General features: G+C 35.6%; 1 protein-coding gene across 1 annotated transcript; it reads right to left on the bottom strand.

Annotated features, from left to right (window-relative positions):
• Positions 1 to 1,116: 1,116 nt before the first annotated feature.
• LOC122015305 (putative disease resistance protein RGA3) lies at positions 1,117 to 5,550 on the bottom strand. The gene is made up of 4 exons (XM_042572128.1): positions 2,046 to 5,550; positions 1,636 to 1,957; positions 1,334 to 1,558; positions 1,117 to 1,246 (listed from the first exon to the last, which is right to left on the bottom strand). Exon 1 carries the CDS (start codon positions 5,477 to 5,479, stop codon positions 2,051 to 2,053), a length of 3,429 nt encoding a protein of 1,142 aa, XP_042428062.1. The 5' UTR covers positions 5,480 to 5,550; the 3' UTR covers positions 1,117 to 1,246; positions 1,334 to 1,558; positions 1,636 to 1,957; positions 2,046 to 2,050.
• Positions 5,551 to 24,739: the final 19,189 nt, after the last annotated feature.

The following is a 24,739-nucleotide window of genomic DNA, read 5'->3' as shown; positions in this document are numbered from 1 at the left end:
AAAAAAAATAAAATAGAAAAAACATAAAAAATTAAAAAAATAATAAAAAGTGGGGGAAAAATAAAAAAAACATAAAAAATATTTTAAAAAATAGAAAAAGTAAACAAATTTAAAAAAAAATAAAAAAATTAAAAAAGTTAAAAAATAGAAAAAAATTGTAAAAAAACATAAAAAAATTTTAAAAAACAAAAAAAACTTTAAAATAAAAAATGTAAAAAGAAAAAAAATAAATTATTATTATTATTATTATTATTATTATTATGTATAATTGGTTTTGTAAGTGAGGGTAATATATTAAAATATTAAATTAGGTTATTCATTAAAATCTACAAACAAGTTTTTGTTGCATTACCTAAGTTGAACCAAACAACATTTGGTTATGTTTTATTTCCCATAACCTTGGTTATAACCAAGGTTATACCTGATAGCTTGAACCAAACGCATCCATAAAGTATCCAAATTGATCCAAACACTATATATGTTCAATTTAAACCAATAATAAAATAGATAATACTAATTGGTACAAAACAATAAAATAAAAAATACATATTTTTCTTTCAATTTTCATGTCAAAACTAATTTGATAAAAAAAATTGTATTTACCTTATAATTTAGTGTTTTTTATTTTGAATTTTGGTTGACTAAAGCCACTAAAATTTTTTTAAAACATTTTAATTTTGAATTTGAGTAGTCTATTACTCTCTTAAATCCCATAAAAGACTAATTTTTTTTTTTTTAAAAAAAACACATTTGGCAATTGTCTCTTATACTAGGTCTAGAAGAACAAATGAAATATAAATGATGAATCTGAATAAATGCTAGTTGAGATCATGCAACAAACAAACTGTTTGTGGTTCGAAACACGGATAATTGAGAGTTGAGACCTTCATATTCGTTACTGTTTTTCAAGTGAGCACATGATGACCAGGATCATCTTTCCCTCTCGACTATTTCTGCACTGGGCTTCTTTCATGGGGTGTCTCTGTCTGATCTTGTAATTGCAGATCTTCCATCAGTTGCTTCGTCTATTTCGATAAATCTCTTAGACGACGGCGTGCAGTTGATTTGTTAAACCAACACAATGGATTCCTCAACCTAAGCGATGGCTAAGAAACATATACAATGTACGAAAGGACATGTTGAACGAATACTAAATCCATTACATCTAGCTGAATAGCCTTAGTCACTGATAAATAAAATACAACGACGACAACAAATAAATAAAAACAAAAGACATACACGGATCCTGTAAAAAAAAAAAAAAAAGAAGGAGAAATTATCAGTGCAAAAGCTATTTGATTATAGATGATGACTTAAGGGAGAAGTGACTTACAAGACGAATTTTAGTAGTTGTTAACTCCACTATGTTAATGAGACTGCACGGGTACTTTTTAAAGCAATATGTTTAGAAAGAAATGGCTTCTCATCACACCAACACTAGGTCAAATGCAAGGAAACAAATACAAAGTGTATGGTAGAAATGATCAACATGGAAAATACTCGCACCTAATAGCATTTATTTACCAACATGGAAGACGCAAACACACTTGATATGAACCTGACAGAAGAAAAGAAGACGGTCATTGCAGGAATAATATGGTCTATGCATACGATTTTGAGAAGGAAGCGACTTACATGGGGTGAGATGAACTGCTTCAATTGTACAACATACTTCATACTAAGCTCACTGAAGATGATGACGATACTAACAGGGATAGACGTGACTAGACTGATGGACTTTGCAAAAAGTACTTCAAACTAAAGTATAAATCACAAAATTTTCTTTTCTTCTCTTGAACAACACCAAGGGAAGAGCGGCTATTCTGAACAAACAGTCTTGCAACCAAATGCAGAAGAAAGCAAATACAAACAGCACTATAGAAATCACACCTTGCGCTGAAACAGCATTATTCGCCAATACAGTTAAACACAAACTGATACTTTTACTGATACAAACCTGTAAAAACAAGCAGAGGGTCATTGGCAAAACTTGAGGTTATAAGGAAAGGAAGAAAAGTGACTGACTTAGCAGAGAGAAGAATCACCTTTCTCAATTAGCAGGAACGTGCGGATCATACATGTAGGGATCCTTGGTATAGCGTATATATTCTTTTTCAGAATATGTTGTGACTTTGACAATAGGAATTTGCTTGATGATGTCCCAATTCTCGTTGCCCTCAAGACAGGTCTTCAGTAGTTGCAGGCTGCATTGCATCTCGAATTTTCTGAGACTCCTGTGAGTGCTTGATGTGTTGTTGTGCTGCTCGATCAAGACCGATAACCACTGCGGGAGCTGTTCCATTTCCTCTGAACATATCAACACCAAATGCTGCAGCTTGCCAATATTTTCCACGCACTCCAAGTTGGGACAATTATCAACCTCAAGATATCTTACTGAGGAGATGTTGGATATCTTCTTCAACCCACTAGCATTTGTCACCTCGAGCTTGTTCGCCATGGGGAGATTGATTATTTCTCCTAGCTCATACGTTTGGCGCAGGCACAATTCACTGAAGTTGGTGGCGCGGTAGAGATCTGCAGGAAGAGCCCTTAGCTTTGGACAGTCTATGAGAATACAATCCCTGAGACTTGGAAACAACTTCACTGCAAGTGGTGTTCCATGACCAGTTAACTCCTCTACTCCATCTAACGTCCATTCCTCCCATTTAGGCATGCCTACGAATCTGAGCAATTCAAGTTTGGGAAACACAGAACTTCTTGAGCCGAGGAATTGAGAACCGATGGCGGTTATTGCGCTTGCCTGTTCAATTCTGAGGTACTTCAGCTGGGGCAGTGTGCCAAAGGGAGGGAGCTCTGTGCAACATGGCAAACCAAGGAGCTGCAAATATGCCAAGTTTGGAAAAGATTCAGCCAGGGAAGAGGATATCATCCAGCTCGGGAGCTGTCGTCCGGGATACTCATAGAAGAAAAGGTCTTCTATGCTTGATGAAGGCTGAGACATTTCATTGCATATCCTCTCGGCTTTGCTAATTTGCTCATCGCTCCATCCTTTTTCTTCTTCCTCCGCCTCGTCCTCCTCAGTTTCATCTTCTGTTTCGTTGCCTGCTTCTTCTGCTTCCTCATTTTCATTTTCTTGTTTTGAGCCATCATCGTTGTCATCCCCTTTCTCATTGCCTGCATCTTTATCATCATTGCCGTCATTATCAGCCTCTTCGTCGGCGCCTACTTCATTAGCACCTTCTGATTCTTCCTCCTCATCTGCATCATCTTCATCTGGCTGCATCCATCCAAGCGTTAGCTGCTTAAGGAAAGGTTTGTCTGCAAGTGCAGAGGCTCCTCTTTCTGCCCTCTCAAGCCTGAAAATGCTTATGCCTCTCAATTTGGAGAGATTTTTCAGCTCTTCCAAGTCACAGCCTTCTTCAGAGATCGAGTCATTCTGCCCCACCAGAAATCCCTGAAGATTATAGAAATTTCCCAGTTTTCCAATTCCCTTGGGCACATAAGTCAGCAGTGGAGTATTTCTCATCTCAAGACATCTTAGATTATGCAACATAGTGATGGACTTGGGAAGCCTTTCCAAGTACTGACACTCGGAGATATTTAGAGTCTGAAGATTTACAAGATTCCCAATAGTCGCTGGAATCTCACGAATATTTGTCCCATCAAGATCTAAATATCTTAAATGCAGCAAATCCCCAATGCAATCCGGAATTTTTTCAATGGATGTGCTAGTGAGATCCAAAACTCGCAAGCATGATAATGCTTGCAGTAGACTATCTTCAATAGTCTTAGTTTTAGAGGAGTCCATGAGAATTAAAGTTCTCAAACAACCTTGTTTTAGAATCTGAGAGGGTAACACTAGCTTGGGTCCCATATTAGAGATTGACAAACGGCGAATCTTTATATTATCATCTGTTTTGAACTCTCTACCATGTCGATATAAAATCCCTTCCTCTCTCATTAAATGTGCACCGAGAGATCGGAAGTGATCATGCATAGAAAAGTAATCCTTGGACGCATCTACAAGTGCATCAGCTTCCAAGAGATTCCTCCATATTAACTCCCTATAGATCTCCTCCCCTATATCTTCCATCGTTTTTTGTTTTTCAGTTGGAAGATCATTCCTCGACTTCTCTTGCTCATCCATAATAAGACCTTCAGCTACCCAAAACTGAACAATCTCCTTATAATACATGTCTTTTTGATGGTACAAAGAGCAATAGAGGAAACATTGTTTTAGTGTAGATGGTAAGTCTTCATAACTCAAGTATAAAGGCCTTAATTCTTCTTCAATTTGATCCATCTTCCATGCATCGCTTTCAAGAACCTCCTCCCATTTTGCTTTATTTTGTTGGTATAAAACTCCTCCAATAGCTTTAATTGCAAGAGGCAATCCATCACATTTCTTAACAAGTTTAATCCCTATTTCTTCCAAATTTGAAATCTCATCTTCTTCCTCTCCGCCTTCAAACACCAAATGTTTAAGCAAATTCCAACCGCTTTCTTCATTCATTTTTTCGACCGGGTGGATATGTGTGGGTTTCATTAGCGTTACAATTTTTTCTTTTCTAGAGGTAACTAAGATCGTACAGCTACTTGCACCTTTAACTATAGGTTTTCTCAAGATATCTATCCATACAGTTGCATTCCATACATCATCTAATACAATGAAAGTATTCTTTGTGAGAACCGTCACAAGTTTATCCTCTAATTCTGCTTTACTTTTGCCTTCAAAGGTTTCTCCTTTGGTTTCACTTCCTTCCTCAAATCTAATCAACTTCTTTAATAAATCAGTTTCAATGTAGTTCTTAGAAACATATAACCATTTTCTATTGGGAAAGTTCTCTTTGATCCTTTCATCCTCAAATATTTTGCTTGCTAGAGTGCTCTTTCCAATTCCCCCAGTCCCCACAACTCCAAAAACACGAGTTTTTTTTGGGTTATTCTCGAGTATCAAATTAATTAACTTATCAGTAGCATTTTCAATTTGTGACCCAATAATATCTCCTTCTACTTGTAGGTGAGATGTTTCCCGTCCAAATACTCTGTGAGTATTTTCAACAGGTTCTTTCACTGTCTGATCTAAGTTATTTTTTATGAAAGAATCATTTTTCAGAGCTTCCAATCTACCATTCAATGCAATAATTTGATTGGCAACTTCATGACGATATCTAAGACAGCGAAAGCATGAAAAGAGATAACTGGAAGGGATGCTTACAGTTGATGACCCTGATGAGGCTTGAGCCCTTAATACTTTCCCTCCTTCGATCATACATAGATCAATAATATCATCAGCATCATACATAATATCTTTTAACTTCCTCACCCATATATCAATTTCATCATTTCCCTGTCTCTTTCTTTCTGCCTGATGGAGATAACCATTGATTGTCCTTAGCCTTCCTTGAAGAGTTTTGATCTCCTTGTCAACGCCGAGCACCTTGAATATCTCTGCCTCCACCATGTCTGCTGTGACTTTTATGACTCTCGAGACATAGAAATCTAAAATCATTGCCATTGTTGGTAGATTGTTGATAGGAGAAGAGAGGAAAGGGCTCACAAGTTGTGGGTTTGATATTTTCGCATGGAGAAAAGTGATGCTTTGATGAGCATATATAGGCAGTTCACTTGAATATATTTAAAAGAAATAATATAGTTACAATTAGTGACGGAGAGTTTAAGATTTAGCTGGGAGGGGAGGCTTTACCTATACGTAGTTGTTGATCTTTTTTTTATAAATTATATATATATTTTTTTAAATAATATGGAACTTTCATGTTAGTTTCCTCTATCTAATTATATTTTCACATGCAAATTACAAATTTTAAAAGTACGAATACGCCAATGTTAGGTTGGCGTTGACTAATTCAATCATTGACATAAACCTCAATGATTAATGGATATTTTTTTAAGTACTTCCAACTCATAATAGCTGTTTTTTTTTAAAAAAAAATATTGATCATGTCGAGAAGTTTTTTAGGATTTTCATTTTATTGCTCCTATTTAAGAAATAAATCTTTTTTTTACCTTTTTTTATAAAAAAATTACTTAATTTACTAACTTATTAAATAAAAAGAGGAATTGTGATAATAAAATAAAATTTCAAAGTATTTTTCTTCCTAGCAACATAACTTAAATATCAGCAAGTATAACTTAAATATCAGCAAGTGCCCATGCATGGTGAATAAAGTGAACAAAATATAATAAAAGTACAAATATGAAAAAAAAATACTAATTAAAATATTTAATATAGTTCGGAATTTCGTTGCTATTCTATATAGTCTATTGTAGTTAAAGAGAATTATATTCATCTTAGAGGTTACCCACATGTTGTTCATAAATTATGTAAAGAAAGAAAAATTACACGATCAATTTATGCACCTACCATAAATTAACCCTATAGCCTATGATGCATTCAATGGTTCTCCCTACTAACTCATTTAAATAAGACAATAGAATTCGAGGTTCCCAACCTCTAAAGGTATTGACCCAAGTGATGTGATTTGTAAGCTATCTAGCTATCACAAACTTACTCTAACAAAATTTCATTCACCCCTTTAATCCAAACCATTTTCCTTCCATTCCATTAGGTATTTAGGTTCTTTCTCTATATAAGTCACTTGCACTTAAGTACCATAAAAATTCTCTTGATCTAAATCTTCTACTTTTGAATTCAATTTCACTCGATTGGAGCTTTCTGTTCTTGGAAACATTTCCACTCGATTATTCTTCCTATCCTCAACTCCACAACCACATAGGAAGATATTTTCGTCGGATTTATCAAGAATTGACATTTGCTCATTTCTATAAATCTGATATATAGTAACCAACACACTATATCCTGAGAACAGACTTAAGTTTAAAATAAATAAGATCATATCATTATTAATATATGTTAATTATTTTGGTCATAATAATTATATACACAAATGCACACCAAACTTTAATCATGTTCCCAATAGTGACAGATCTAAGAATTTAAGCATGGAGGGATGATAACGATCTGAATTGAGCGCAGTTAATTTTTACACAGAACAAGGGACGATATCCTCCATCTTCATTAGTGAAACTCCATAATACTACGGATTGCACCGTCGGTAAAAGGGACGATCGTCGATGCCGCCCCCCTTGGATCCGTCCTTGATTACCAAGCTTATTAAAATAACATATTCATATCCAATGATTATTGAGAAGTTATTTTCTTAACAATTTCCACATTAATAAAATCTTTAGGACATTTAAAAAACAGTGCTAGAAGACAAAGCATTTTAGTACATTCATAAATAATAATAGTAGTTGTCAATTAAAAAATGACAGTGTAAATATTAATAAAAAAAATGACTTCAATTTAAGCCATTCTTTAATATGTTTTTAGATAAATTTATTTATATTTTGATGGTTGAAAGTCATATTGACAATTGAATATATAATAAATATTTTCAGATATTCAATTTTTTTTCTTTTTTGACATTTTCTATCTCGAATAGCATTTATAAGAAAGTTTTAAAAAAAAACTGTAACAAATTGTAATAATTTTGGTGAAAATTATATCATTTGGGACTTCAAATAAAGAGTTTTATTATATAGAAAATTTTGATTTTATTCTAAATTATTTTTTAAAAAATAAATATTTACTCGTAGTACTTTGTTAAAATAACCTCCTCCCCCTCCTCCTCCTCCTCCTTCTTATTATTATTATTATTATTATTATTATTATTATTATTATTATTTTTATTTTATTTTTTACTGAATCAAATTATATCGCATTGAATTTCAGTAATATTATTTATCTTTATATTCTTACAAGTATTATTATAATTTTTATAATTTTATTTTATTAATTATTGCCTTATACCGTTAAGTAAATTGCTAACATTATTAAAGTAAGAGTATAATAATAATCATGTATAAAATTTGGTAACAATATTATAAAAAATAATAAAATTAGAAAGAGCATTTTAAAACATTTATTGCTAAAATAAGTTTTTCTTCATTATCTATTTCTATTCTGTTTAGTAAACTCACGGTCTTTTTTTTTTAAAAGAAAATAATTAAATTAGATCTACAGATAAGCATGGATTCCACATGAAGAGCTCAGCAAAGATAATCAAAAAATAATTTAATAATTAAGATAGAATTACTTTGATTGAAGTTGACTTGTATATATTGTCAAATTAATTAAGATTTTTTTTTGGGGTCATTTTCTATTACACGATTAGGTAAGATGTCATATTTAATGTAATGTATCATTGATCAATAGGATAATATTAAAAAGTGTTCATGTTGTAATTAATTAATTCAAATATATTTTTAAGATAAAAATTAAAAGTCTACTAATAAATCCAACTATGATTGATTGGGACTAATCAGGATATGAATTAATGAAAAAGTGTATTTAGTCAACTGTCTCTTTCGGTTGCTTTCATATGAATTTTTTTGTTTGACATGACCAATTTTATGAATATGTTAGTCTATTCAATATAACATTTTTTTTATTGTACGGTAAGTAAGGTCCATTCAGCCTTACCTCATTTCAAATTATTTTTTCAAAAAATAATTAAATGCTAGAAAATAAAAAAATAAAATATTGTATAGTTCTTTATATATATATATATATATATATATATATATATATATATATATATATATATATATATATAAGGGTGTTATCCTGCGCGACTTCATTTACGCGCTTGTCCGCGACTGCAAAGCTAGCTTTGCGATGTGACTTATTTGCTTCTTTTATTTAGCTTTTACGTGACTTCATTTTTTTCTTTTATTTGACTTTTAGTTGGCTTTTGCTTTTTCACATAACGCGTGAAGCTAGGGCACGCCGTCCTCGCCGCGACAACTTCTCTGTGCTCAGCAAACTCTCACAGCGACGCTCTCTGTGCTCTGCATTCTCGCCCCGATGCTCGCCGCATCCTCTCACAGCGAAGCTTTCCCTCGCTATGCGGTGTCCTCTTCCCTCGACGGGGAAGCTTCGCAGCGAAGCTAGGGTAGCACAGCTTGGCCAGCAAAGTTTCTCCTTCATTGTTCCTCTCGCCATCTCTGCGCTGTGGCGAAGCTGTCCTTGCCCCTCGCCTGATTCCGCTGGATCTGCGCTGTGGTTCCGCCGAAGCTTCCAGATCCTTCTTCGCCGCCATCTCGCTTTCCCTGCCCCTCGCCGTCGCAACGCTGGATTTGCGCTGTGGTTCCGCCGAAGCTTCCAGATCTCTCTCGACTAACCTTCGACGAGAAGCTGTCCTTGCCCCTGCACTGTTGTTCCGCCAAATCTAGGCACATCCTCGCGCCCCTCACCATCTCTCTACGCCATTGTTCTCGCTGCCAACCTCACGCCACGAAGCCTTTGTTCTCGCTACCGACCTCTCGCCGCAGCCCCTCTCTGTGAGAATGCTTGTGTTGGAACCCCAAGGTGTTTTGATGTGATCAAACAAGCTAAGTTAGGTCCTGCGTTTGTTTAACCCTTGTGTCTAAGTGTGCAGGAGCTTAGGAACACAGGAAGTCGAGCGGAAGACGCGGCTAGCGAGAAGGACGGCACGGGAGAGAGCCGACGGCCTCGAGGTGTCCGTGGAAGAGTACACCGGTGGACGAGAAGAGCGTGCGCGGCGCTCGAGGGACGAGAAACCGGGAAGGAAGGCTGCTCGAGGAGAAGGCCGGAACATGGGTTCGGGTGAGCCCTATTCTGGAAGGCCGAGATCACCCAAGCTAACGGAGCCGGAGCGAACAGACCTGGACCGAAACGAGCTAAACCGGAGTAGTAGAATCTGACCACAAAAAGTCAACAAAGTTGACTTAAGGGGTCCGGGCGCCCGGAATCATTCCGGGCGCCCCGGGCACTATTGAGGGTCCGGGCGCCCGGAGCTGACTTTTGACCAGGATCACGTCAAACGCGATCTGATCGTTGGGGATAGAATTTTATCCCCTCCAGGGCGCCCGGAACTCCTTCCAGGCGCCCGGACCAGTACTATAAATATAGTACTGGTCTGCACATTCAGTTTAACTCACTTGTAATCAATTCTTTCTGTGCTTTCAGTTGTGTTCTTTTCATTTGTGCTGTCAACGTTGTAAAGAGGCTTCTCCACTTAGAGGAGATCATAGTGCGCTTACTTTCCTTGGATTAGCAATCCTCTGATTGCAAACCAAGTAAATCTCTGGTGTATGATTTCTTTACTTAGTCTCTACTTTTTATTACAAGTGTTTATGTTATATAGTTGAAATCCGAGAAAGGTTCGAGTTTAATTTTGTAGGGCAATTCACCCCTCCCCTCTTGCCGGCCTCCAAAGGGACCAACAAGTGGTATCAGAGCGAGGGCGCTTCAGGAGGACTAACCGCCGATCGAAGCAACAAGATGGCCGGACCAAGCATCGTCCCACCAAAATTCGAGGGGAACTTCGCAGACTGGAAGCGTCGTATGGAGGTATTCCTAAAAACAAATTTTGAAATTTGATTTATTATGAAATATGGTTTTGTAGCTCCAATAGATAAAGATGGAAAAGAAAAAGAAGAGAGCGATTGGACAAAGAAGGAGCAGAATGAGTCGGTAGCAGAACATCACCTGCTGAGCGTGTTACCGCCTCAAGAGGTCAACCGCATCGGAAACTATTTATCTGCTAAAGAACTTTGGGAGAAATTCTTGGAACTCCACGAAGGCACGTCCGAAGCAAAGCTCGCTAGAAGGGACATCCTCCGCAACAAACTGATGAACATCCGTCTGGAGAAAGGTGAGAAAGTAGCTGGTTTACACGCAAAGGTAAAAGAACTAGTTACTGGTCTCGAGAACCTCGGTGAAACGATAACAAATCGGGACACTATACGCTACGCGCTTAACGCGTTTCCAAGAACTCCGGAATGGACATCAATCGTCGACGCCTACTACATCTCAAAAGACCTGGAGGTAAGCACTTTAGAAGAGTTGTTTTCTACTCTTGAATTGCATGAAACCAGGTATGCAGGAACGACAAAGGATACAACCCAGACTATGGCACTGAACGTAACCCAGAAGGATGAACTCGAGTCAGACTCCGAAGACGATCAAGAAGCATACATGGTAAGAAATTTTAAAAAGTTTTTTAGATCTAATAAATTTAAAATGCAGAATAAAAGGAATCAAAAAGGTGGAAGAAAGGTGCGGTGCTACCAGTGTCAGAAGGAGGGACACCTAAGAGAAGACTGCCCAGAACTCAAGAAGGCCAAAAGGAAGTCTCCCAAGAAACACAACCTAAAAGCAACTTGGGACGACACTTCTTCATCCGAATCAGAAGCTCAAGAATATGCCGGACTAGCACTAATAGCAAGCTACGATAGACAAAGTATATCAGAACCTAGCATCGATGAAGGGGGAGCGACCTCGGATGAAAGCAGTGAAGCAGGGGGAGATTCAGGCTTCAAGTCCGATATGGTAAGTGAGGTATGCCTCTTACCCCCTGATCAACTTTATTCTGGCATTAAGGCAATGACGAAATCCATGTATAAATTAGAAAATGAAAATATCAAATTAAAAAATGAAATTTTGGAAACAAAAAGAATTTTAGCAAAATCATGTCTTATAGAGGATTTTGATAAATTGAAAATTGAAAATGAAAAACTAAAAGAAGAAATAGAAAGATTGAAAAAATATAAAAGTTCAAATATTTCTACTTTTAGCAATTATAGAGGTTTAAATTGGTATTATAGATTTCATCAAAGTCAAATTAGAAATATATCAAAAATCTATGTACCTAGGAAATACATGGTTAACCCTGTAGGTAGGAATCTCTACTGGGTTCCAAAAACCTGTTTAATCTAAAATTAGACTTAGCATTTTCAGCAAGGAAATTAAACAACTAATTTCATTATGAGGCTTTTTCTAAGGAAGTGGTTGTTGCTTCAATAACCAAGAAGGCCTAGTGCCTCGCCACGACCTGGAAGCCAAGTATCGAAATGAAAAGTTTAATTGACTAACTGAAAAAGCATTAACTTAATTTACCTAATGCTTTAAAAGAGTTATTCAATTGTGTTAGAAAATATTTAAAATTAATTTATAAATTAAAAAAAAATTTTGGAAAATAATTTTTTTTTAATTAACTTAAAAAATTTCTGAAAATTATTGACTTAGATATTTTTTAACTTAGGAATTTTTCTATGAATATTGTCTTAGACATTTTTTCTGAAACATTGCCTTAGAAATTAATATTAACTATCTTAGAAATTTTTATGAAAATTGACTTAGAACTTTTTTGAGTTATCTTAGAATTTTTTTTATTGCCTAATAATTTTTCTTAAAATTGACTTAGAATTTTTTTTAAAGTTAACTTAGAATTTTTTTATATTGCCTTATAATTTTTCTTAAAATTGACTTAGGATTTTTTTAAAGTTAACTTAGAATTTTTTTTATGATAATTTTGCCTTATCATTTTTTCTTAAAATTGACTTAAATTGACTTAAATTTAAAGTGTTTAATTTTACCTTAGACTTGTTTATCGCCCCAATTTTTATGTGATCAAAGGGGGAGAAGTATGTTTAGTCTAGGGGGAGATACTATAATTTTTCAATTGAAAAATATTTGGACTTATTGGAAAATAAATCATTTTTATTACATATGGTTACCCTAACTTAACTTGGGTTGCTCACATCAAAAAGGGGGAGATTGTTGGAACCCCAAGGTGTTTTGATGTGATCAAACAAGCTAAGTTAGGTCCTGCGTTTGTTTAACCCTTGTGTCTAAGTGTGCAGGAGCTTAGGAACACAGGAAGTCGAGCGGAAGACGCGGCTAGCGAGAAGGACGGCACGGGAGAGAGCCGACGGGCTCGGTGCGTCTGAGGGACGAGGTGTCCGCGGAAGAGTACACCGGTGGACGAGAAGAGCGTGTGCGGCGCTCGAGGGACGAGAAACCGGGAAGGAAGGCTGCTCGAGGAGAAGGCCGGAACATGTGTTTGGGTGAGCCCTATTCCGGAAGGCCGAGATCACCCAAGCTAACGGAGCCGGAGCGAACAGACCCGGACCGAAACGAGCTAAACCGGAGTAGTAGAATCGGACCACAAAAAGTCAACAAAGTTGACTTAAGGGGTCCGGGCGCCCGGAGCTTACTTTTGACCAGGATCGCGTCAAACGCAATCTGATCGTTGGGGATAGAATTTTATCCCCTCCAGGGCGCCCGGAACTCCTTCCAGGCGCCCGGACCAGTACTATAAATATAGTACTGGTCTGCACATTCAGTTTAACTCACTTGTAATCAATTCTTTCTGTGCTTTCAGTTGTGTTCTTTTCATTTGTGCTGTCAACGTTGTAAAGAGGCTTCTCCGCCTAGAGGAGATCATAGTGCAATCAATTCTTACTTTCCTTGGATTAGCAATCCTCTGATTGCAAACCAAGTAAATCTCTGGTGTATGATTTCTTTACTTAGTCTCTACTTTTTATTACAAGTGTTTATGTTATATAGTTGAAATCCGAGAAAGGTTCGAGTTTAATTTTGTAGGGCAATTCACCCCTCCCCTCTTGCCGGCCTCCAAAGGGACCAACAGCTTGTTCATAGTTTTCCTCTCTTCCCATCTTAGGGCTTAAAGTATTATCTGATTTAATCACATTGGTTATGGTGATTTAATCACATTGGTTATGATGAATTGCTCTTGCATGTTTCTGTAGGGTTGCTGCCCATCTTGTGTCATCTATACTATTCATAATTTTTTTCATACTGGCTGCATACAAATGAAAGCCTTCAAACAATTTATGGCCTTCTTTATTTGGAGTTACGACTAGCAAATAAGTTAGATTGGTTAGATTCTAAGGTGAGTATGGTGATCTTCTGTGTTACTTGATTGAGCAGTGCAGTGCTGAATTTTGGATTCTCATGTTTGACTCTTGCTAGCTGCTACAAACTTTGGAAAAGTAGCTTGTATTGGGACTTTTCAGAGTAGTTGTTATTTAATCTGGGAAGGTTTTTTCAAGGAAATTGACCTATTCAGTAGATGCCTTAATTTATATGCTAAGGTTTTATGTTCCACTGACCTCACAATGCTTGAAAATTTAAGATGTTTGAATAATATAATTCATTTTATTTATTTATTACCATATTGAAAATTAGAGAATTGAAGAGTTATCTAAAACAGTTGAAATATTCCTTGTATAAGAAACTAGTGATAACTTATATTCTTTTGGTTCTACCATTTACAGGAAACTTGCAAAACTTCGACTGACAATCTATGGTAAATCATTTGATTTAAGTTATAATATTTTGTTTATATAAGATTTTGAATGTTCTTTAAAATGCAGGGGAAAACATATGTTGTATTTGTTGGGCGTAAATCGGGAATTTATGAAACGTGGGTAGAAGTTTCTGATCATATTAATGGCTTTAAGGGCGCCATACACAAATCTTTCAAAACTAGAGAGGAGGCACAAAAAGCTTATGAGGAATACTTTGAAAAAAGATCTGCACCAACTTCCTTTGCATCTAGTCCAAATAAAATATCATGTGCAACTTCAAGTTCAAGGTCAAGTTCAGATTTGGAGAGAAAACTTTCAAAAACTGAAAAAATTATTAAGTTGAAAGATGCATTAAAAGAGATAGAACATCAGTTATATTCTCTTATAATCAGTGATGATAATGATGATGATTAGGCATGTTGTTACAAGTGTTGTATCGAAATTAAAACGATGATTTAATCTAAATTGCTTTATTTACGTTGTTATAAGTAATGTAATTAAGTTGTGGATTTGCTTCATGGGATGTGCTTCAAAAACGTATTACAACTGCACTAACATGGGATGTGCTCCAAAACCTTATTCAAAGATCTTCCTCATATGCTCAAGTTGCCATTATATACTGTTGATTATTGTATATTGAAAGTGCAGTTGATATTGTTCTCTGTGAAAGAGCTTCAGTGTGTTTATGAATTGAACAGTTGTGTTTGTCATTACTTACCACATCGTATGAAAACTAAATCTTGGAAATTACTTCTCATTCATTGATTCAATTGCATATTTCAATGCTAACGGAAGTTCTTCACGTAAGGTGGTGAATCTGATGTCGTTCTTCATATCTATGATATACATCAAAAGTTCCTTTGCATCCATCTTTTCGCAAAGTTCCTTCAACTGAGGCTGAACCCAAGTATTTGCACAATGATATTTGTCATGTTTTAAATATGTTAAATTATCACTATAATCCCAAAAGAAAACCATGAAACAAACTACAACCACCTGGATATTTCAGTAAAACAATGATATTTAAACCCAGAATTTTGAGATGCCCTGCAAAGTTGCAATATAATAAAGCTATATAAACTAAAGAAAAGAATTATCATTTCATCCCTGGGTGAACTCATTGCATATCAACTAAAACAAACAACTGAAGAAATATAGTATTGAATTTAATGGAAAACTTGATAAAATTCTCCAAGGTCAAAACTGTAAAGAGGAACTACTTAAAAAACATCAAAAATTGTCCAAAAATTCAATGTTTAATGAATAAATAATCTCCATCAATATCTCAGAAAAAAAACAAGAAAAGCCATATTCTGAGCAACCAATTCTATACAAACATTATCTAGCTATGTGTCAAGATGAATAGTGGCTTTGTTACTCAAAAAATGGAAGACTTTACTTCTAAAGGGGAATTATAACTTAATAGGATTGAACACCATCAGAATAAAACATGGACAGAATTCTAAACCATCCCCAAGGTCATTCAATCCAAACCATCAGTTTAAGTGGGCAACAGAATGTCAGATCCTAGAATGCACGATCAGAATAAAACATGAACAGAATTCAAATTAAAGCAGTAATATTAAACAGAAAAAGAATATAGTTTAAAGAAGTACATAAACATTTTTCATTATTGTCCCAGAAGTTACTTAAGACTGAGTGCTAATATCATCTACAATATCTAAACACTTCAGTGTCAGCCATCTTGTTGGACCTATTTCAATGATAACTTGAGGACAGTTGCACACTGTAAGGGTTCAAATTATGCTAGAAGAGACAGCATCCAACAAATCGACTTTGACACAAAAACAGAAGAATTGATAGGTTTAACAAACATGCATTAATAGAAGAATTGATATCCATTATAAATAACTTGTTCAACATATTTTGCTGACAAGAGGGAGAAGGCAGAAGCTTGATGGTAAAACTTCATTCTCATTTGTAGAAGTTCAAAACCATCATGTTTAAATCCACAAGAAGCTTACATGCATACATGGTCTGTAACATATGAATGTTTGATAAAAACAAAGCTACATAGAGAAGCAACAACTTTAGATTTAGGTGCTTTTCTTTGCAACTACTCCATGATGCAGCATGCATCGTCTTCTCCACCTTTAGAACAACTTCAGATTTAGGTACTTGTCTTTGCAGCTACTCCATGAGCATCTATAAGCACAACTAAAGCTAACATAAGTGTCATAGCTAACAAATTAAAAATAAATTGTACATGCATCTTCTATGGAACTAAGTAGACATAATTAACAAAAGTAAAAATAAACCTTCAATACGAATTGTCCATTGAATTATTTGCTAGCGCATATTGTTAGAACCTACAATAATAAAGATAATTATTATTTGTAATAATTGTCTTTAATCAATCAGCATATTGTCTTTAATAATTGTCCTTGCCTGCTATTGATGTCAATTCTTCTTCGTATGGGTCGTCATCGTTGTTATGATGATTATCCAAAGTTAATCTGTCAATCAGCACATTGTCATATTTATACAATTTAATAAAGGTAATTAATTTTCAAATAAAATTAACATACAAATAGAGAATTAATTGACACATACCCTTGTTGCAAATTTGGACAATTACGTTTATCACGTGACACACCTCGATGCCCACATCCATGACATAACCGAGACTTTGAGGTTGACTTCTCCTTTGATGATTTCAATCTCTTCCCGCATCCCTTTGTCCTTACTAAAGAAGGATCCATAATATTAGGGGACTCATCCATAGATTTCTTCCTTTGACCTCTATTGTCACATGTTCTACTAATGTTCATCTCTTGAATTTTACTGTAGATACAATCCAATTGTTCATCCAAGAAGTTTATTCCCTCATCAGTCAAAGATGCATCATTAATTAATAGTGAAGCTTTATAGGATAACCTTGAGTGCCTTGACATCAAAACCCTATCTGGATTATCAATGAAATTTTGTACCCCCAAAGCATATATTGCTCCAACCTTTGCATCTCGTGTCCATTGTTTGAGTATATACTTATCAGGCAAATGAAATACTTGGTTGATACGAAAAAAAGCTAACATATGCTTGCATGGAATGCCATCAAACTCAAATTTCCTACAGCTACAGAATATGTTGTCCCTCTGTTTGTCATGCGTAAGCACCCTTGGTTTGGAGGAAGAACAACTTTGAAAATTCATCACATGGTAAACTACTGAGTCAACTTCCATAGATACTTGTTGCACATAATAACCATGACTCTCATTCATTTCACTTTGAAACTCCATCCTTTTTTTTTGTGTATAACTTAACCATTTGAGTTTCCATTGGTCAGTTTGTCTTAACCCTGGGATGCTCATTCAAATCAATATGATCTGTAACTAACTCATTATGTCTTTGATGTCTCAGTGCCCTATTGAAATGGGTGATAAAGTCCATCAATGAATTTTTATTTGAGACATATTTCTTGAAAAATACATGTGAGCCTTCAGATCTCTGACTACTAGACATTCCAGCACAAAATACATGACTAAAATAAGTTGGCACCCACTTATGTCACAATTCATACATCAAAGACAACCAATCATTGTTCTCCAAGTTAGCACACTTGATAACCTCTTCTCATGAATTTTCAAATTCATCAGGTGTTGAAGAATTTCTAATTACATTGTTTATACTTTGATAGTAGTCACGAAAAGTCAAAGGATGCAATTTTTCTGGAAATTTGTTCAGTATATGCCACAAACAATATCGATGCACTGTCTAAGGAAAAACTTGGGCAATGACTTTTGTCATAGCAGGATCTTGATCAGTGATAATCACATTTGGTGCACCTTTAGGCATGACTTCTATAAACTTGTTGAACAGCCAAACAAAAGATTCAGTTTTCTCATCACTTAAAAAGCCACAACCAAAAATAATTGTTTGGTGATGATGATTAACTCCTACAAATGGTGCAAAAATCAACCCATATTTGTTGGTGTTATATGTTGTATCAAATACAACTACATAACCAAATACACTATATGTCGTTCTTGATACATGATCAGCCCAAAAACACCTACTGAATCTGTTGCCTGAATCAGTCTCATATTCAAAGAAAAAAGCTGAATTTTTCTCTTTCTCAAATGCAAATAGCTCAATTAGTGTTTCAGCATCGATACCCTTTTGTTGATCCCTTAACTCTTTTTCAAAGTTTCTAATATCTCTTTCTGTGCAACCTACTTGCTCGGGCCCTCCATACTCTATCTCTAGTAATCACATTTGTTGATAAGTTGGCACATTAGCATCTGAAAACCGTTGAGTCAATGCTTTTTTTGCTTCTTAAACATTGTGATGTGAGCGTAGCAAATGCCTCTTTGAAGGTGTCGAGAGTGGATGATTATGACCTTCTATAAAGATAGTGACAACCCATGAATGCCCAATTTGTTTTTTGACAAGTGAAATCTTTGACTTACAACCAGTTCTAACTTCGCCATGTGCTCTTTCCCTTGTCCGTTGATCACCTTTTGCTTGTTTATTCCCTTGATCATCCGTATGCCCTTCTTTAAACCATACAAATATTTTCCACACGACTTCATTTGTCATTTTATTTTTCTTGCTACTATTTATCCTGGCACTAAATCCAGATTCACGTGCATATTGGTTATAGAATGCAAATGCTTCATCTATTGATGAGAATTTCATCCCATATTTTGGCTTTTGGGCATCTACAACTTGAGGAATGTGTAACTGATCTTCACCGTAATTTTCATCCATTGCTAGGAAATTTCAGATTCAGATGAAATGAGACTCTGCATATTATCATAATATAGCCAGAAAAAAACATTCTAAATCAAATATACATAAAAAAAAATGCTGCCAGTAATCTAACACAGTATTATCATGTGGAACGGACAAGTATAATGCATCCGCTAAAGACTCATGGAAATAGAAATCGCAATGACATAACCAACATAATTTTTTATAGATTACTTGTTGTCCTGAACATAACCAACAGTTGTAATTTCATATTTTCAAGTAGTTGTTAATTTCAAAAATGAACAATGTGAAGTAGAAGAGGGACCCAACATTCTTACAAAGAGGGGTTGCGGCGTGAGGTCGGCAGCAAGAACAATGGAGCAGTACAGTTCTGGAAGGGGAAATGACAGCGAGGTTCTGCCTAGTTGCGGCGTGAGGTCGGCACGAGGATTTGAGAGCGAGGCTATGGAAGCTTCCCAACCCCAGTCTGGAAGGGGCAAGGAAAGCGAGATGGCAGCGAAGAAGGATCTGGAAGCTTCGGCGGAACCACATCGCAGATCCAGCGAAATCAGGCGAGGGGCAAGGACAGCTTCGCCACAGCGCAGAGATGGCGAGAGGAACAATGAAGGAGAAACTTTGCTGGCCAAGCTGTGCTACCCTAGCTTCGCTGCGAAGCTTCCTCGTCGAGGAAAGAGGACACCGCACAGCAAGGGAAAGCTTCGCTGTGAGAGGATGCGGCGAGCGTCGGGGCGAGAATGCAGAGCATAGAGAGCGTCGCAGTGAGAGTTTGCTGAGCACAGAGAAGTTGTCGCGGCGAGGACGGCGTGCCCTAACTTCACGCGTTCTGTGAAAAAGCGAAAGCCAACTAAAAGTCAAATAAAAGAAAAAAATGAAGCCATATAAAAGCTAAATAAAAGAAGCAAATAAGCCACGTCACAAAGCTAGCTCTGCAGTCGCGGACAAGCGCGGAAACGAAGTCGCGCAGGATAACACCCCTGTATATATATATATATATATATATATATATATTAATCAAACATTGTGGTGACTTTTTTAAATAGATTATATATGATCCAAAACTAAATTGTGACTTAAGCCTCTACTAAGTTTTGCTTTTAAATTTTAAAGATTATAAAAAGAATATTAAATAATGACATACTAACTTATATTAGAATGTTAACTTTTTTTAACACATTTAAGTCAAGCATGAGCGCATAATAGCCTCTTATTTTTCTTTAAAAATGGTATAAATTCTTCAATTTAGTTTGAACACAAAACTTTAATTTTGTCTTGAATAATTCTTTATTTGTTTTAAACCTTTTGGTCCTAATAAAAGCAAAGTGTGTGTGTATATATAAATATATATATATAAAGAATAGTTTTCTCTTGAAATGGATAAAACAAGAACCAAAGGAATTGATAAATATTAGTCAAAACGAAGTATATATATTTTTATTAAATTAAAATGAACCAATATATTTTTTTTGTCAAATTGTCCTATAACATTGTCATCATGCTTAAAAGATATCAATTGTATCAATTTGAATGATTAAAAGAGGATCAAGCCCCACAATAAGTTGCAAAACAGTAAATTTCAAACTAAATGATTAATTTCTTTTTTTATTACTGTCTTTATTTTTTGATTCCTTATTTTTAATAAACTATAAATTGTTGATATAAACGATACTTTAAATTAAATTTGCAATACCTAACGATACTTTAAAATGATTCTTTCTCCAAATATTATGATATATACAATATATAGATTATACTATTATACATCTAAAACATTAGAATTTAGTCATATTTTTATTGTTACTTATCATGTCCTATGTCATGAATAGGAAATACTTGTTCCTAGTTCATAGAATATTGTCATACTAGTAATTAAGTTCCATCCTCACTTATATACTGATCATGGTTAAAATTAATAATTACCTATTATTTATCTCCTTTGATCTAATATAAGGAGAGATTATGAGCAGCGCATGAGATGAGCTTTATCATGCCACGATGAATATAAAATTCTAGTAGCTAACAAATTCAAAAAAGGTAACCTAAATGATTGGATAACTTTCCAAATTGAATTCGTTTGTAAAAATTAATTAGATAAACATGTCGAATCATATTAGTCAATCTTAATGCTATATATATAAACGAAAAAAATTGTATGAAAGTTACAAGCACTAGACTAGACGTCTATAAAACAGTAGATATGAATTTGAACTTTGAGAAATATCTCTCAATATAAGGTATCTCATATTCGAAACGAAATCAGTTTTGAGTTTTCCATACAAAAAATATTATACAAGTTGCCGCTAAATAGTGAGCCTTTGTAAACCGGCCTTTCCCTCAGAATTGCCTTCGGAAAATTCTAAATAAACTTTCCTCGGTGTAGTTGGCTGGCTGGATGCCCAGCCACTTCCGAACCTTATCCCAAAATTGTCTTATGATGGGGCAATAGAAAAAAATATGATTATTTGATTATGCAACTTGTTGGCATAGGGAGCACTGCTTGTGAGGTTCGAACGTCAATCTATCCACTGTCTGCAATCACCGGTGAGCAAGCATCTAACAACAAAATTGATGCTTGGGCAGCATGCTGGCTTTCTATACAATTGGCACCCACGAGACAACCGCTACTCGTGGCTGGAAAAATCAGTAGGCATTAGTTGTGCCATTCTTCTCTACTGCAAACCATTCCAAAAGCTTCATATTGGCCTCCCCATAGCCTCCTTCTCGCTGCATAATTTGATCATGAATGTAGAACAACTTCTTCATCAAACGGGAGACCGACGTTTTGCATTGCCACTGCCAAAAATTTGCACCTCTAAGGTAATGGCGATACACCCAACGAACCCAAAACAAATCCTTCTTGATTTGGATGTTCCATAATGTCTGGCATAGTAAAGCATTACTCCATGCATGTAAGTCCTGAATGTCAAAGTCTCCTTCATCTTGGGATAAACAAATAGTCGCCCAAGAGATAAGTGGATGGTTGGTGGACCAAAAAAAAAAAGATAGTAAATTTCGTAGATCTTGTCAATCACCCCACTTGGAATGGAGAGAATAGATAATCAATATCATTCAATTCCTTATAGCACCGACCGTACTACCTCTAAGCGCCCCACATAAGATAAAGTATGTTTCAACTAAGAGATAATTTTCTTATTCATTGCATCAAGAAGGGATCCATAATTTGTAATCTGAAGCTTCCCCATAGCTAAAGGAACACCAAGTACCTAAAGGGGAAGGTACGTTGTTGAAAATCCATAATTTGTAGAAGCTCACCCTTTGTCCATTTATCGACACCCACCATGTACATATTGAACTTCAATGGGATAACTTGAAGCCCCATTTTATGTTGGGATTTTCGGGCCGCAAAAATCGCCTTTTTGTGTTGCGGAAACCCCGAATCTCCCATGCCACCGGATCCGTGTGAAGTTTATAAACAAAATTTCATGTACGAGTTTACTAAAGCCTAGATCTACACTAGATCTACAAAGAAAAGAAATTACCCTTGATGCGAAGCCCTTCGCGTATCCCGCTCGTCCAAAGGTTCGCCGGATCTCGAGATCGTCAAGTGTATGATCCTCTATGCGTATCCACATGAACAAACTAGGTGGAGAAGACCAAACAAAAGTGTGCTAGCACCTTAGGTGGTTCGGCCAAGGAGGAGGAGAGGGAGAGCAAGAAGATGAGATGAGGAAGAAGAAGGAATGAATTGGCTTGAATGAAAATTAACTCATCATTCCACCATAAGTGGCCGGCCACAATTGTAACCCCCATTCCATTTAATGTGGCCGGCCATTAAAGAGGGGATTTGTAACCTCCATGAGGTGGCACACACATGTGCTAACTATGATGATGTGGCATATCATCATTAGTCCTCCTAATGCCAACTCACAAATGAGGTGGCAAATAGTCAAATCAAACTTGACTTTTCATCTTCCTCTCAAGTCAAGTCAAACTTGACATTATAACTCCCATGGTTGATCAAATCCAACCATTTGATTCAAGCCAATTTAATATAATGAATCTAATTCATTTAATTAAATTGATTCAATGAGTCATAATCTAAATTAGACTCATTGAACACATGAATCAAATTGAGTCCAACTCAATTAGTTCAATTAGGATTACTCTTAATCCAATTTGATTCATCACATGAATCTAATCCTCTTTGTTCATCATATGATCCTAATCTCCATCTAATTGTCCTTTGTGTGTGACCCTATAGGTTCTTATAACGTTGGCAATGCTCCTAAACTCATTTAGAAGCATAAGTAATGAGCGGTATCTAGCAACACATCATTACTACCCAAGTTATAAGAATATTGAGATCCAACATCACCTTGTGACTACTAAGTGTGACTCCTTACAATATATGACATTGTCCTTTTATCCTAGACATCTAGATTAATCAATGTGAGACATAGACCATGTCATCCTCTAATCAATCTAAATCTTAAACTCCAAGTAGACTCACTCAATCAAATGAGCTCAATATCTCATATTGACTCATTTGGGCATGGTCATGCACTTCGTGGTCTCACTCTATCAAGAATATCGATATCGTTCCCATCATATAGGAGGGATAGATCTCATCTACATCACTCACATCCCTCTGCATAATTCGTTACATACTCAGTAATCGCCTTTATAGTCCACCCAGTTACGGGTGAAGTTTGACGAAGCCAAAGTATGTAACTCCTTATGTAGGGATCCATGGTGACTTCAGGTCCAAGGACTAGTAGTCATACTAATAGCCACATGAGAAAGTATATGACACTCATATAACGATCCATGATACTTTCTCATGGCCGGTCATTCAGTATACATTCTCCAATGCATACTCATGTGTCAACTTGATATCTCTATATCCATGATTTGTGAGATCAAGTCATCGAGTTGACATACATGCTAGTCTTATTGCATTAACATTGTCCATGAATGTTAATACTCGACTAGGAATGATTAAGAGTAGTGTTCCCTATATCATCTCACTATCGATTCAACCAATCGATTGATATAGGTGAGAACCTTCTACTTAAGGACGCTATTATACTTAGTTATTTGACACCAATACAAGTAAGTATAATAGCCAAAAATAAATACCTTTATTTATATAAGAATATGATACAACGAGTCTATACAACAATCATCAAATGATTGGCTCTAGGGCTCTAACTAACATTTTATCCCCAAACTTCTTCAAATAATCGGCGATCCTAGAGACAATGGATGCACCCGCCCTTACAAACATCAAAAAATTATCGACATATACTAAATGGGTGACTTGGGTCGCTTCACACATAGGATGGAAGTGAAAATCCTCTTACTTCGATGCTACCTTCAATTGCCGCAAGAATACCTCAAGACAAAGCTCGAATAACAAAGGAGAAAGTGGGTTGATAAATTTATATTTTATCATGAAATGGGTATAAATAAAATGCCGAACCTCCTCACAAAGAATGTAGCGAGAATGAAATATTAGGATCAATTTATTCAGAATTGGGGTTGAGTTTTCAAATGTTAAAGCTACAACCAAAGAATGAAATTCAATGCAACCATCATGAATACAAATTCACTAAACTATGAAAACAAAGGAAATAATGGCAACATGAAGTAATGCAACTGACATGAAGTAGAACATGCTAAGCTACATCCATGGAACAATTCTTGAAAGAACATTGCACTAATAAAGCAAGGAAACTAAAGGAATGCAATTAACAAGAATTCAAGAAACCTACACTACAATTGCAATTCAATTTATGAGATTCAAAGGAAAACAAGTGATCAACCTAACCTTAGCTACTGCATAAAAGGAATAACAGGAATTACCAACCAAACCTAACAAGAACATAAAAAACAATCAAGG

The sequence above is a fragment of the Zingiber officinale genome, chromosome 8B (genome assembly GCF_018446385.1).
Source record: "Zingiber officinale cultivar Zhangliang chromosome 8B, Zo_v1.1, whole genome shotgun sequence".
NCBI classification, from domain to species: domain Eukaryota; kingdom Viridiplantae; phylum Streptophyta; class Magnoliopsida; order Zingiberales; family Zingiberaceae; genus Zingiber; species Zingiber officinale.
The sequence above is the reverse complement of the archived record's forward strand: the minus strand, read 5'-3'. Positions and strand labels throughout refer to the sequence as shown.

Bases quoted from the DNA above. Each gene is read 5' to 3' on its own strand.
- LOC122015305 (XM_042572128.1), bottom strand. From the start codon at position 5,479: ATGGCAATGATTTTAGATTTCTATGTCTCGAGAGTCATAAAAGTCACA.